The 13234-nt window shown below is 33.1% G+C and overlaps 1 protein-coding gene across 3 annotated transcripts in view; it reads right to left on the bottom strand.

Moving 5' to 3' along the window:
- PIK3C2A (phosphatidylinositol-4-phosphate 3-kinase catalytic subunit type 2 alpha) overlaps positions 1-13234 on the bottom strand; it is a 78106-nt gene that overhangs the window by 20040 nt on the left and 44832 nt on the right. For all 3 annotated transcript variants that reach the window (XM_081153748.1, XM_081153747.1, XM_081153749.1), the window contains exons 12-20: positions 11689-11811; positions 10466-10633; positions 6357-6468; positions 5563-5708; positions 3861-4049; positions 3284-3377; positions 2701-2795; positions 2165-2345; positions 324-428 (exon numbers count right to left, since the gene is read on the bottom strand). In XM_081153748.1, the coding sequence (XP_081009874.1) occupies positions 324-428; positions 2165-2345; positions 2701-2795; positions 3284-3377; positions 3861-4049; positions 5563-5708; positions 6357-6468; positions 10466-10633; positions 11689-11811 (1213 nt within the window). The remainder of the gene's footprint in view (positions 1-323; positions 429-2164; positions 2346-2700; positions 2796-3283; positions 3378-3860; positions 4050-5562; positions 5709-6356; positions 6469-10465; positions 10634-11688; positions 11812-13234) is intronic.

A 13234-nucleotide genomic window follows, 5' to 3' on the forward strand; every position in this document is an offset into this window, starting at 1 on the left:
AAAGGGGAAAAAATGCCTATCTATGAGTGGGGAGTTTTACCACTGGAGTTACAACATATGCCTCTCATGTAACTTTTATATCACAGTAAAAAATAATTTAATTTGAGGTAGTAAATAATTTTACACTGTTTTTCTTTCAGGAATGGTGATTAGTAACAATGTACTGAGATAAATGTGGATCTTATACCAGACACCCACAAATGCTTTTATAACCAACCTATAAAGGCTTTATCCTCATTTGCTTTACGCATACCTGCCCATTTCTCTTCTTCCTATATATTATTTTGAAATGTAATAAAACTTATAAGTATTTTATTTATCACCTTAATATTTAAATCTTTTGCCACAAGACTTGGATTAAGAGGGAGACGACATTTATTTCTTAGAATAAAGGACTGTACTCGTTCCATACTCCTTTGGAGGACAACCTAGGAAAAGAGATTGATACTGTAAGTACATAATGAAAATGAAGACCTATTTTTAAGACAACAAAATTATGATGCAGACCCAATTTTTAAAATGCCCAGCTGTCAAACGATGCTAAAGAGAGTTAATTTTTACTATACAAATAAAATTAGAATGGGCAAAGGCTAAAAACATAAGATGAAAAATTTAAGATAATATCCTGCTGGCAACAGGGTTGGAAAGACATACTTTCATAATCTATTTCTGGAGAGGGAGGTATATACCTGCACGTATATGGCTATGTCTGTGTGTGTGTGTGTGTGTGTGTAAATTTTCTGGGTACAGCAATCTAACAAGCTAGTATTTCTAAAAATGTACATAGTTCTTAACTACTTTCACCTGTAAGAATATCCTACAAAGAAATACTAGCAAAAGGGCAAAAACTTATACACTAAAGTTCATTGCAGGACTGTTTAAGAAAAGTATGTAAAACATCTACATGGAGGTAATTAATGGCTCATAATTTATGCTACAATTATCTTGTAATATTATGTACACATTAAGAAACATGAAGTATAGCTATATATGTACTGACATGAATTTTCCAAGATCAAGTAAAAAAAGCAATTTGCAAAAAAAGTGTAATTGCTGAAAGAAATTAAAGATCTAAATAAATGGAAAGACATCCCATGTTCATGAATTGCAACTTATTAAGACTGTAGTATTTCCCAAATCAATCTACAGATTCAGCACAATCCTTATGAAAATTCCAACTGTCTTCTTGCAGAAATATACAAGCTGATCCTAAAATTCACATAGAAGTGCTACAGACTTCCAAATCGCTAAAACAATCTTAAAAAAGAACAAAGCTGGAGAACTCATATTTCCCAATTTCAAAACTTACGACAAAGCTACAGTAATGAAAATAGTATGGCATAAAGATAATGGACCAGAATTGAGAGTCCAGAAATAAATTCGCTTATCTATGGTCAACTGATTTTCAACAAGTGTGCTGAGTTTACTTAATAAAAAAGAATAGTCTTCTTAACAAATGGTGCTGGGACAACTGTATAACCATATGTAAAAGAATGAAGTTGGACCCTTATCTCATGCCATATGAAGAGTGAGTGGTTAGTAAGTACATGAAAATGTTATGGAATTAGACTGTGGTGATGAATGTACAACACTGTGAATGTACTAAAAGCCAATGAATTGTACACTTTAAAATGGTTAAATGGTGAATTTTTTGTTGTACAAAATTCACCTCAACAATAATATATACAAGCGTTTCAAACTCCAAAATTTTTTATATATACTAAATGTATATATATGTAAAGTCTTAAATTGAACAATAGATACCTACATGGAGAAAATAAATCTGAAAAAGTCTTAATTTTTTTATTCTATAAACTCTTTCATTATTAGGGTTTTTTTAAACATTGGCATCCAGTCATCGTTTGATTATTTTTACCATCACAAAGTTAAAAAGCAAAATAATGAAGAAAAAAAGAAAAAACCCCACAAAACCTCAAGAGAACAATTTTAATCAGAAAGGAATAAGCATAGGAATTAAAAAGCACTGATTTTCTGAGTTAGGTTATAAAATCTTATCCTAAAGATCTTAAACTCATCTGCCCCAAATAGCATAGGTGTAGAGTTCTATTGAATGTTTATTGACAAAGAATAACAACTTCGCTTGTCAGCACTGTAAAGATACTTTAATATCAAAATATTTATGTTCCCTCTTGCGGGTACATACCTGTCTGGTTGATCCACTAGCCTGCTTTACTTTTTCTGCTACTCCTCCTAAAAGCTGAACAAGTTTTGTCTGCTTCAAGAGTTCTTCTCTGAGTCCTTTTCCTCCTACTGAGAGGAGAGCACCCAAAACATGTTCATATCTGGCACCAAACTGTGCATCATGTAGGGCATCCTTGAGGAGCCTAACAGAGCAAAATATTTGTTAACCACTTCTGAAAACTGGATGAACATCTCTCAAAAACCAATTCAACAAGTTCAATTTTAGGTATTCAGAGATTTATTTTAAGCCAGATAAGCAAATAAAAATTCATTCATTAACACAGAGCTCTAACGTGCCAAATATCTTTGCAATAGTTTGTTATTTTTATTGTTTTATTTCTAAGGACATAAAAATTTAGCTTCTTTATAATAATGCCTTTATAAAACAACTGGTATCCACAGTAAGTGATCTGGGCACACCATTTAGACTTTCAGAGTATGTCATCTATATAAATACTAGGGATGGGAAAAAAGTACTGAAGAAAATTTAAATCTTACCAATATAAATTGTGTGCTATCTGTATATTTCCCAATGCCCTGGACAGAAGGAATCGCACTAATGAACTGTTCAAATAAATTTCATATTTCAAAGCCTACACATAAAGGAAAATAATTATTACTAGTGGTCAAACCCGTATTATACTGTTAGGATAAAATTATCAAAAATGAAATTATATAAAGCTTACTCTTTATGAAAGATGATACTGATAAAAATGAAACAGATAAATTAACTTAGGCTAAATTAACAAAATCAAGTAGAAAAGTATAGACCTGGAATAACTTTCATTAGCTATGTTAAATGGCCAGTAAAGGAAAAGAAAAAAAAAAACTCAAGTCTGGTTTGTTCTAAGAATTTAAAAAGTCAAAGAATTAAAAATCCAGGTACATACATATATAATAATATTCAAGTGGGGCAGCTGACAAAAGTAGAAACAAAATTTACACTAAATCCAAATGCAATGCACCTCAACATTCCCACACTACCGAAGCACTTTTCATTAAAACAGAGAGCGGAATCCCTCAGCAAATTCCCTACTCATAAAAACTGGGTAGAGAGTAGGTAACCAAGTAAAAAACTCACCTGTACAAACTGTGGAAGAAGATCTGTCAACTCGTCATCACTAATAGCCTCGATCCAGGTCACAGCTTGGGACCTCACTTCCTGATCAGCAAATCTAGAAGAACATCACAAAGATCAAGATTTGACGGTGACTTCTTTCTAATAAAGCTTTATTTCCTGAAAACTCAATCTCAATCTATTCCTGAAAACACATGCTCCAACAGCTCTTTATTCAAAAAGCAATGTGTTCATTCTTTTTTTTTTTAAGGAAGAAAATCTTACCACGCTATACAAATTCTATTAGGGGACTGGTTTAGAAACTTCAAGCTTATGAAAATTAATTTTGTCCCACATCATAAAAATATAACAAGTTATTCAAAATTTACAACCTAATTCTCTTTGGGTTTGTTTTAAATATGACATGCCCTTTTAATAGCCTCAATGAAAAGGCATGTTAGTAGAATACACATTTAGACATCTATATTGTATTGAATTACTTTCATGTTAAAACAAAGGGAAGTACTCTGGCAACATAATAACTTACTGAAAAAATTAACAATAATAAAACAGAGTAAATAAATTCAGTTAGTTGACTTACTTTGAATCAAGAAGCTCCAATGCAGTCAATGGGTGTAATGGAGTCCACTGCTGAAGCAATGAGTAAATTTTGGCAAGATTAACCCATTTCCAGTTTGGGGCACTTGCTAGTATTTTAGGAAGACAATTTGGGTGTTCGAGGCAATAATAACGTTTCTCCCACAAAAAGGCTTTGTCTTCTTTAGAAAGTCTGCATATATAACGGAACTAAATTACTTCTCAATGATATAACAACAGTTATACTCTCAATGATTAAAAAATACAAAGAAGAAATTTATTCATTTTAGGCTAGCCACTTCTTGGTTAGAATCATTAATGCTAATTTGGAATAGAAAAATGCAACGTACAGCAAACACTACTAATTTACCCTAATTTGGGGAATACAAAGAAATCATTTTGCCTTGATAAAAGATTCTTAGTTATTAAAATGAAGGGTAATTCAGTACAATAAAAATTTATTGAGATCTAACCAAATGCCAGGCACTAGAAATAGGAGTTGAATAAGAAAAATCCACCCCATGAGCAAGGATTTTATCCATTTTATACAAGTAAAATAAAATGTCATATAACACACAAATGCTCCTAAATTTTGGATGATTACATAGCTCAACTGAGGAATATTTAAAATGAGAAAGTATTTGTTTTGAGATTCTAATTTAATCTTAATGACAAATGTTTATGTGAATGAAAGATTTCACGATATTACTACCCATCCTTTTGTGTATATAATACATGCACTGAAATGTATTCCTCTTATGTGGAACACTGAAAAAATTCCAAATATTGGAAAAAAGTACACAGGGAGTCTCCCTTCTGCCTACACTTGCATATTCTTCCAGGGTCCATTTTTATAGAAGTATATACCTTTAATGGTAGCACACTACATTTAACGTATCTAACATATTAGTACATAGCTATAACTTCATTTTTAACAGTTACATGGCACTCTTTTGGATAAACGTACCATAAATTTAACCCCTAGTGATGCACATTCCCTATCAGTTTTACAATAATTCAAATACATACTGCAATGAGCATTCTTGTCTCCGTAAGCAAACACTAAAGGGTTTCTTTCCTCTGAGATATTTAACTAACTGGAAGTGGAATTGCTAGGTCACAGACTATGCACATTGTGACCTTTATAGGTTTTGCCAAACTACTCTCCAAAAGCTTTTTAGAGTTTTTCCAACAGTATAATCTCCATTTTTCTGTATCCTCACCAATACTTTCTATGATGAGACATTTTAATTTTCAACAATCTGATGTGTGTGAAATGGTATCTTGCATTAATTTACATTTCCTTGATTACTGAGAGGTGACATCTTTTCAGATGTTTAAAAGACATTGTATTTCTTTTCTAAAGAATTACCTATTAATATTCTTTGTCTACTGCTGAGGTTGTTGGTTTTTCTACTGATATAGAAAGGTTCTTTATACATTAAGAAAATTAATCTACTGCTATTTACTGTAAATATAGTTCCCAATGTGTTATCTTTTGATCACGTAAAAAGTTTGACCTGTACAAATTTCTGAACTTCTATGTAGTCATATAGTGTTTTTATATAATTAAAAACAGATATAGAAAACTTTCTACACCAAAAACATTGCTAAATCATAAACTAAATCAGGGCATTTAATAAACCATTAGCTTGACCTTTACATTGTAAGATATAACCAGGCAAAACAGAATCAAAGGAGCATACCCAAGTGATGAGTCTTTGTGAAGAATATCAAGAAGTTTCCCTTTTATATCATTTCCCAGTGTTTCTAAGTTGTGTTGCTGTATGATACTTCTGTCAACTTGAGGTGTGGTATAAATGATATCAAATGTTGGAGAAGGAAAATCAACCTTAAAAATTTAACAGGAGTTGATCAATATGAATAGGCCATATACTTACGTTAACTTCTTTGTATCTGAAAAAATTGTTTTTTCTTAGCCATCAGGGTGAATTTCAGATTGTATATTAAATTAATGTCCCTTTGCTGAAAGTGACTAGCATTGTTGGTAATTCTCAGTAGCATATATATTGCTTGGGATGGGTATAAGGGCATATTTTACTGTTTCTCAGATATAGGAAATGGATGATTGACATTTAAATTTAAAATAGATCCTGAAGTTGAAACACAAGTGATTAGGCTTCTTTAATAACAACCCAAACCATGGTATACATACACTTTAAATGTTTTTACTGATTTCAGAGACAGGAAGGGAGAGAAAGAAACATTAATGATGAGAGAAAATCATCGATCGGCTGCCTCCTGCACACCCTCTACTGGGGATGGAGCCCAAAACTCAGGTATGTGCCCTGACTGGGGAATCAAACAGTGACCTCCTGGTTCATGGGTCAATGCTCAACCACCGACCCACATGGGCCAGGCGGTAAATATACACTTTTTTTAATATTTAAACTTCTCCACATGTCAAGAAGTAGCATTACCTTCTAAAATCAATAAACATATCCATGGGTGAGGATTTTAAAAAAAGAAGTACAATTACCTGTAACACTATTCTTTCCATCACATATCCTTTTTTGGGGATTGATCCAGGAACAGGAGTTATATGTGATGAAGTCCAAAGATACAGAAGCTTAGTTCCACATGTTAAAAACCTTCACAATGTAAAAAGAATACTGTGGTTTGCATTTTAAAAATTAATTCGAAACTCACAACACATGGTAATGAATTTGAAATGTTAATATTCAAACATTTATGAAGCATCCTCTATATAAAAAGAATGTCATCTTTTAAAACGTATCAGGGGAGTGGCTCTCCAAAGTGTACTAATATTTAGGTAATATAAGTGTGGTAGTTGGAAGAGAGAATAAAGAAACATATCTAAAGAGGAATGGGGTTGAGAATATACTGTCCCCAAAACAACTTCCATAAATAGGAAGGTAAAGGACAGTCTTTGAAGATCATCTACAAAGGAAATTTGGATTATAGAACTGCTCCCTGACTTTTACCATAAGAACAAAAACATATGCCAAAAACATATGTCCTACTTTAGGATAGTACCAATCACTTGAGAAGTTTTATCAGTGTCCTGGACCAGGGGTCAGCAAACTATCTCTAAAGGGCCAGCCAGTAAATATTTTGGACTTTCTGGGCCATACAATCTTTGTTGCAGAGACTCAACTCTGCTATTACAGAGCAAAAGTAGCCATGAACAATACATAAATAAATATGTGTGTATTTCCGTATTTATAAAAATTTCTGTATTTATAAAAACCAGGCAGTAAGGTTGTAGAATGCTGACATTTGCCCAAGACAACCAGTTCATGGACTACTTATATAAGAAATATATATATATATATATATATATATATTTAAATATATCTTTATTGATTTTAGAGAGAGGGAAGGAGAGGGGGAGAGAGAGACAGAAACATCAATGATGAGAAAGTCATTGATCAAGCCCACAACCTGGGCATGCGCCCTGGCCGGGAATCAAACCCCGATCGCCTGGATCCCAGGTCGACACTTAACCGCTAAGCCATGCCTGGCCAGGCTTAAATTAAAAATATTTATCAATAAAGATACCAGCATATTTTTACACAATAGAAATAGCGGAAAACTAACATGAGATATAAATATAAAAGCAGAAAACTATAAACTTCATTAAACTTTGTTCATCTTATTAAAATAGCAAATATCCTTTCCAAAGCTAGACTCTAGTCCTAATGCTTTCTCCTAAAGGTTAACAGCCATTAAATCTTTAACACATTATATTCTGTCTCTTTTAGAACCACTCGCACCCTCAACTAGATTAAGGTAAATTCCTATCACATTATTTCATCTGTAGATACTTTTATATATCTCAAAATGGTAAAGAGTTTTATTTTAAAATAAGTACAATACCATTACCACTCTTATAATAATTAACAATAACTACTTTAAATAACTAGCTATCTAGTCAGTATTTGAATTTCCCCAATTGTCTCTAAGTTCTTTTTATAGTTGGTTTGTTTGAATAAAGATCCAAGCAAGGCCCAACACTTACATTTGGTTGATTTGTCTTTCTAGGTATCTTTTAACTCAAGTGTCAATAAAATTCCAGCCTATCACCTGGTTTTGTAAATAAACTTTTATTATAACAAAGCTAAACATTCATTTACATACTATCACTACTTTTGCCTTTGTGACAGAGACCATATGACTTGCAAAGCCTAAACTACTTCTATCTGGTCCTCTTTACAGAAAAAATTTTAATCTATACATTCTTCCTATCTTTTCCCCCTGCCCTTTGTTGAAGAAACCAGGTCTTTTGTACTGAGAATTTTCCTTATCCTGGATTTTACTAATTGCATTACTCTGGTCATTTAGCATGACCCTTTATCACCTATATTTTTTTCTGCAGTAAAGTAGTAGTTAGATTTAGAGGCTTGATCTGATTCGGGTGTAGTTACCCGGCAAGAATACTTAATATTCTATAGGTGGTATTGTATACTACTTTCTATTGCCTAAGAAAAGAGGCACACATGTTTGGTCTCTCTCTCTTTCTGTGGTGTTAATATAATCAGTTTATTTAGATGCTTTCAGTCTAAACCATCCATTATAAAGTTCCAGAAAAGCTAATCACTTAATGGTTTTAAGCAGGCATTGATAATCACTGCTTAAATCAATGGTTGTCAATCAAGAGTGATTTTGCCCCCAATAGACATTTGGCAATGCCTGGAGACATTTTTCGTTGGCAATTGAGGCGCTACTGGCATCTAGTGGATAGAAGCCAGGGATGCTGCCAAACATCCTACAACGCACAGGACAATCTCCCACAACAATTATCTGGCCCAAAATATCAATAGTGCCAAGACTGAGAAACCCTGGCCTAAATCTAACCCTGACTTAAATTATTTCAGTAGGACTTGCAAAATTATGATATTCTATCATTTGTTCTGCATTTATTAGCTGAAATTTTTCTATAAAGCATGTTCTCACATCAATTATTTGGTAAGCCTGAGATACAATTGTAAAAGAAAGGCAAGTTAAAGGCTTGATTCTCTTCACTTAAAAATGAATTAAGGCCCAGCCGGGCGTGGCTCAGTGGTTGAGCGTCGACCTGGGATCCAGGTGATCGGGGTTCGATTCCTGGTCAGGGCACATACCCGGGTTGTGGGCTCGATTAATGCCTCTCTCATCATTGATGTTTCTGTCTCTCTCCCTCTCCTTTCCTCTCTCTGAAATCAATGAAGATATATTAAAAAAAAAAAAAAAAAAATGAATTAGGAAGTCATTTGTTACTGAGGCTGACTGAAATGCCTCTATGTCATTTGGCTTCCATGACAGTGACTTCCTCAGGTTGTATGCCAAGTTGTACCTTAACATAAATTACTTTAAAAAGAATTTCAAGACCAGGATTTCTGATTACCATACTATAGCACATTAACTGAACTAAATAATTGACACTTTGTTTCTGTATATGTGTTAATGTAAAATCATCTTCCCTCTAATTTTTGAGTATTTTTTAAATGTTAAATACTAACATTACCTAGATTGACTGCACTACTTGGCAAAGTCTCAAATTTAATGCTATCTGCTCACTGTTTTATTAACAGTAGTGTTGAGTGCCAACTATTTGTCTAACATCACCTTACTCTCTTAAATTCTGAATGTTATGTCCTTCACCTAAAAGAAAAAAATTCTACCACTTATTAGCTAAGTGCAGTAGGGCAAGTCACTTAAGGTCTCTGTAACAAGCAAGGGATAATAACACCATCTACCTTCACAGGGTTGCTGTGAGGAATATAAGGATATGTATACAGCACTCAGATTAATAATATCTAGCACACAGTAAATGCTATGGGTTTATTACAGAATATTGTCATTAAACACAATAGGCTTTCTGACTGCAAAACTTTAGAGATATGTACTTTAATATGCTAACATGCATTATCACTCTCCAAAATGTTCTTATGTATTGTATAAAACATATCAAACCTCATTCAATTAATTTTTTTCATTTAGGAAGACTCTTGATGGTTTCATGGAACATATTATTACTTAAAACATAATTCAAGTTGTCAGTTGAACGGTCAGGTAGATTATACTATCCTACTGACTGTTAGTAGACATGAAGCTTGAAAGGAATTTCTTTATCCCTAAGGATCATTAAGTTTTTGTACCCATGTAGAATCTTTGGAGATTAAAGGCCAGGGGCCCACAGCAGTAAGGGTAGATCAGTCAGGTAGTCGGGTAAGGAGGAGGGAATAATGTTCAGTTGTAACCTCTCTGGAACTTGAGAAGTATGGAATAGGGATGAGAAGAAAAAAAATGGAACTGTTTTAGTAATATCAAGGTCACCTAAAAGACCGTAAATATTATGTCAATAATACAGTGCTTGCATAAAATGACAGTGAACTGATTGCTGCTTTTCTCCTGAAATAGTGAGTGGCAAACAATCCTTTGAATGGCCATATAGATATGTTCAAACTATAGCAGAATAACTTTGGCTTCCTCTGATCTGGGTCTCTGAAATGACGTTCTCTCACATTGAAAAAATTGAGCAGCTCCTTATCTCATGATTGTCATTATTCCCCACCCTGTTCTCTAGGCAATTTTGAGGTTAGATGTGTCCACAGTAACTCACTATCACAACTCAGTAACACTTACCGTTTAAAATCAAAAAGAGGCAAAGAAACTTTGCCTAAAGCTTCTGGCCCCTTTCTCTGCTTATTAGAATCAGGGGAACTTCCACTGCTCTGATTTAAAATTCCAAAAAGAGTAAGGTGAAGAAGTGATTCTAATGGCAATTGTGATATCTGGATGGGAAAAATAATTCTATGGGGGAAAAAGGTATTAATAGAAAAACAAATTAGATCACATATGAAGATTAACCCTTTAATGAAACTGACAATTTTAGGTATTTTATTTGACTTATCAAATAATCTTTAATCCCGAGTCCCCTTTACTTAAGTAGTAAGATTGGCTAACATGTATTGTAAAAATCTTAAATTTTATTAAAATTTCAAATATATAACATTTCTTGAAAAAACTGTTAGCACCATTACTCAAGACTTGCAATGCTAATTTCTAGGCAAAATAATAGTAAGTCATTTTATTTCCTTTAGGAAAAAGTAAATAAATGCTTATGAGTATTTCTGATTTGGGATATATATGTGCACATATATACACAGACATATGTATATGTTTACTATTTTTTTTTTTAAGTCACAAAGGACACATAAGGTCAGTAGTGGTCACTCTGAGGAGCCATGAGATGGTTAAGTGCTGAAAAGAAAGTGACACTTTTTACCCTATATGAATTTTGTTTTATGTGATTAGTTTCATAAACATGTGTTATTTTTATAGTTTTAAAAAATAAAAGACTAGGAAACCATTTAATAAATGCAGAAAAGTAATGGCCTATCTGCCTAAGTAATGAAAGCACTCCCTTAGTTTAAATACAATATTTAAAAAATATTAAGAGTGCAAATATCATCTTGTACATGAATTCAAGATAATTTTATTTTTATCTGTTAACCAAAAACTAGACTTCATATATAGTTATAGAATAAACACTGAACTAAGCAATGTTATAACATACTACCTTTCTAGAATTATTCATAAATTTATATTTTTAACTTGACAAAGTCTAGGAAGAATAGCATATTTCTGCTTTTAACAATATGTAGGTTAAAAAGAATATTTCAGACTTTTAAATCAGAGTTTCAGTCTGTTCTATAGAATCATATCTAGAAGATATCTTAAGATGTCAATAAGAACTTAACAGATTTTAATGGAAATTGTAATAAAAATAAAAACTAGGATGCATACATGGGAAAAAAGTAAATAGGACATACTAAAGAAAAAAAAAAGCCAGAAATTTTACTTACAGTTCATCCCACTTAATAAGATAGAAGAAATTCTTATAAGTGCCAACCTTCTTTGACTGAATAGGTTTAAAAAGATCCTTTCCATTGTGAGAAAGGGAACATATCAAGTAGTATTTTTCATAACTGAGGAAAAAAAAAAAAAAGAGTTTAATTTAATTTAGTAATACAAATTAGTTAACTAATACAAATATGTATCTTTAGCCATCCTTCCTAAAAGTGACTATTATCTGAAATAATTTGGTCACCATTCATTTGAACTTATAAAAAAACATCTGTCTACTGCAAATTCTGTAAAGTAGAAAAGAAGTATAGCAAAAGAGAATACAGAAGGGAACATGCCAGTTTAAGGGGGAAAAATGATAACAGCTGGAGAATTTATCTAAATTTTGTGCTCAGTTTTAAGTTTTAGATTTTAGTTGAATGACACTAAGTAATTCTTTATTTCTAGGTAAATTCTAGGAAGACAGAGCCAAACATTATCATTGCTGGATGTCATTTTCCTTTGCTAAGCCAATGAAATAGTCAGTCAAGCATATGAATAGTGCACTGGTCTGACTTGCACTGAGTCCATCTTTATTAGGAGGCTTCCATCCATGGAGACAGAACCTGTTATGTTCTTGCATCAGGTAGCAACAATTTAGTTCCTAATTGTTACCAAGTACAGAGCTGGTTAAGATACAATCAGGCAATCTTGTAGGACAGAAGTCCAAGTTTCAATAAAACGGTATTGTACTAGCATTCTAACTTACTGCTAGGCTTACACATTAACCACTTTGTTTATTACACAATTTATTATAAACATATATTTTTAAAGACAGTTTTTATTGATTTTAGAGGGAGAAAGAGAGAAACATCGATGAGAGAGAAACAGTGACTGGCTACCTACAGCATGCACCCTACTGGGGATGGAGCAAGAAACCTGTTCATATGCCCTGTCCAGGAATTGAACCAGTGACCTCTCAGTGCATGTGACGACGCTCAATCAACTGAGCCATGCTGGTCAGGGCTATAAATATTTTTTACATCGAATCTGGTTAACAAAACACCCCTACCTAATTATCTGATTGCTTATCTCAACCTCATTCCATTTGCCCCTCTTTTTTTAAAAAAATATATCTTTATTGATTTCAGAGAGAGGAAAGGAGAGGGAGAGAGAGAGATAGAAACATCAATGATAAGAGAGTCACTGATCGAGCCCGCAACCTGGGCATGTGCCCTGACCGGGAATCGAACGCTGATCACCTGGATCCTAGGTCAACGCTCAACTGCTGAGCCATGCCCATTTGCCCCTCTTCATTTCAGCATTTTATTACCTTTACTTTTATCTTAATTATTACTGTAGTTTTCTGTATTGTCTTCTACTAAGTATTTGTTCTCCTTATTAGTGTCCCTATATTATCCCTGTAACTAGTTAAAAGAATAAAATACCTTCAGAAAGCAGCAATACCCGTTTAAATGCAAGTTCCAAGAGGGCAGAGTTTTCCTGCCTTTTTACTGCTAAATCTCTAGTAGCACGAAGAACACTGCTCACAGACTGAATTGATAT

The sequence above is a fragment of the Miniopterus schreibersii genome, assembly GCF_964146895.1.
Source record: "Miniopterus schreibersii genome assembly, chromosome: 12".
Lineage (NCBI taxonomy): Eukaryota > Metazoa > Chordata > Mammalia > Chiroptera > Miniopteridae > Miniopterus > Miniopterus schreibersii.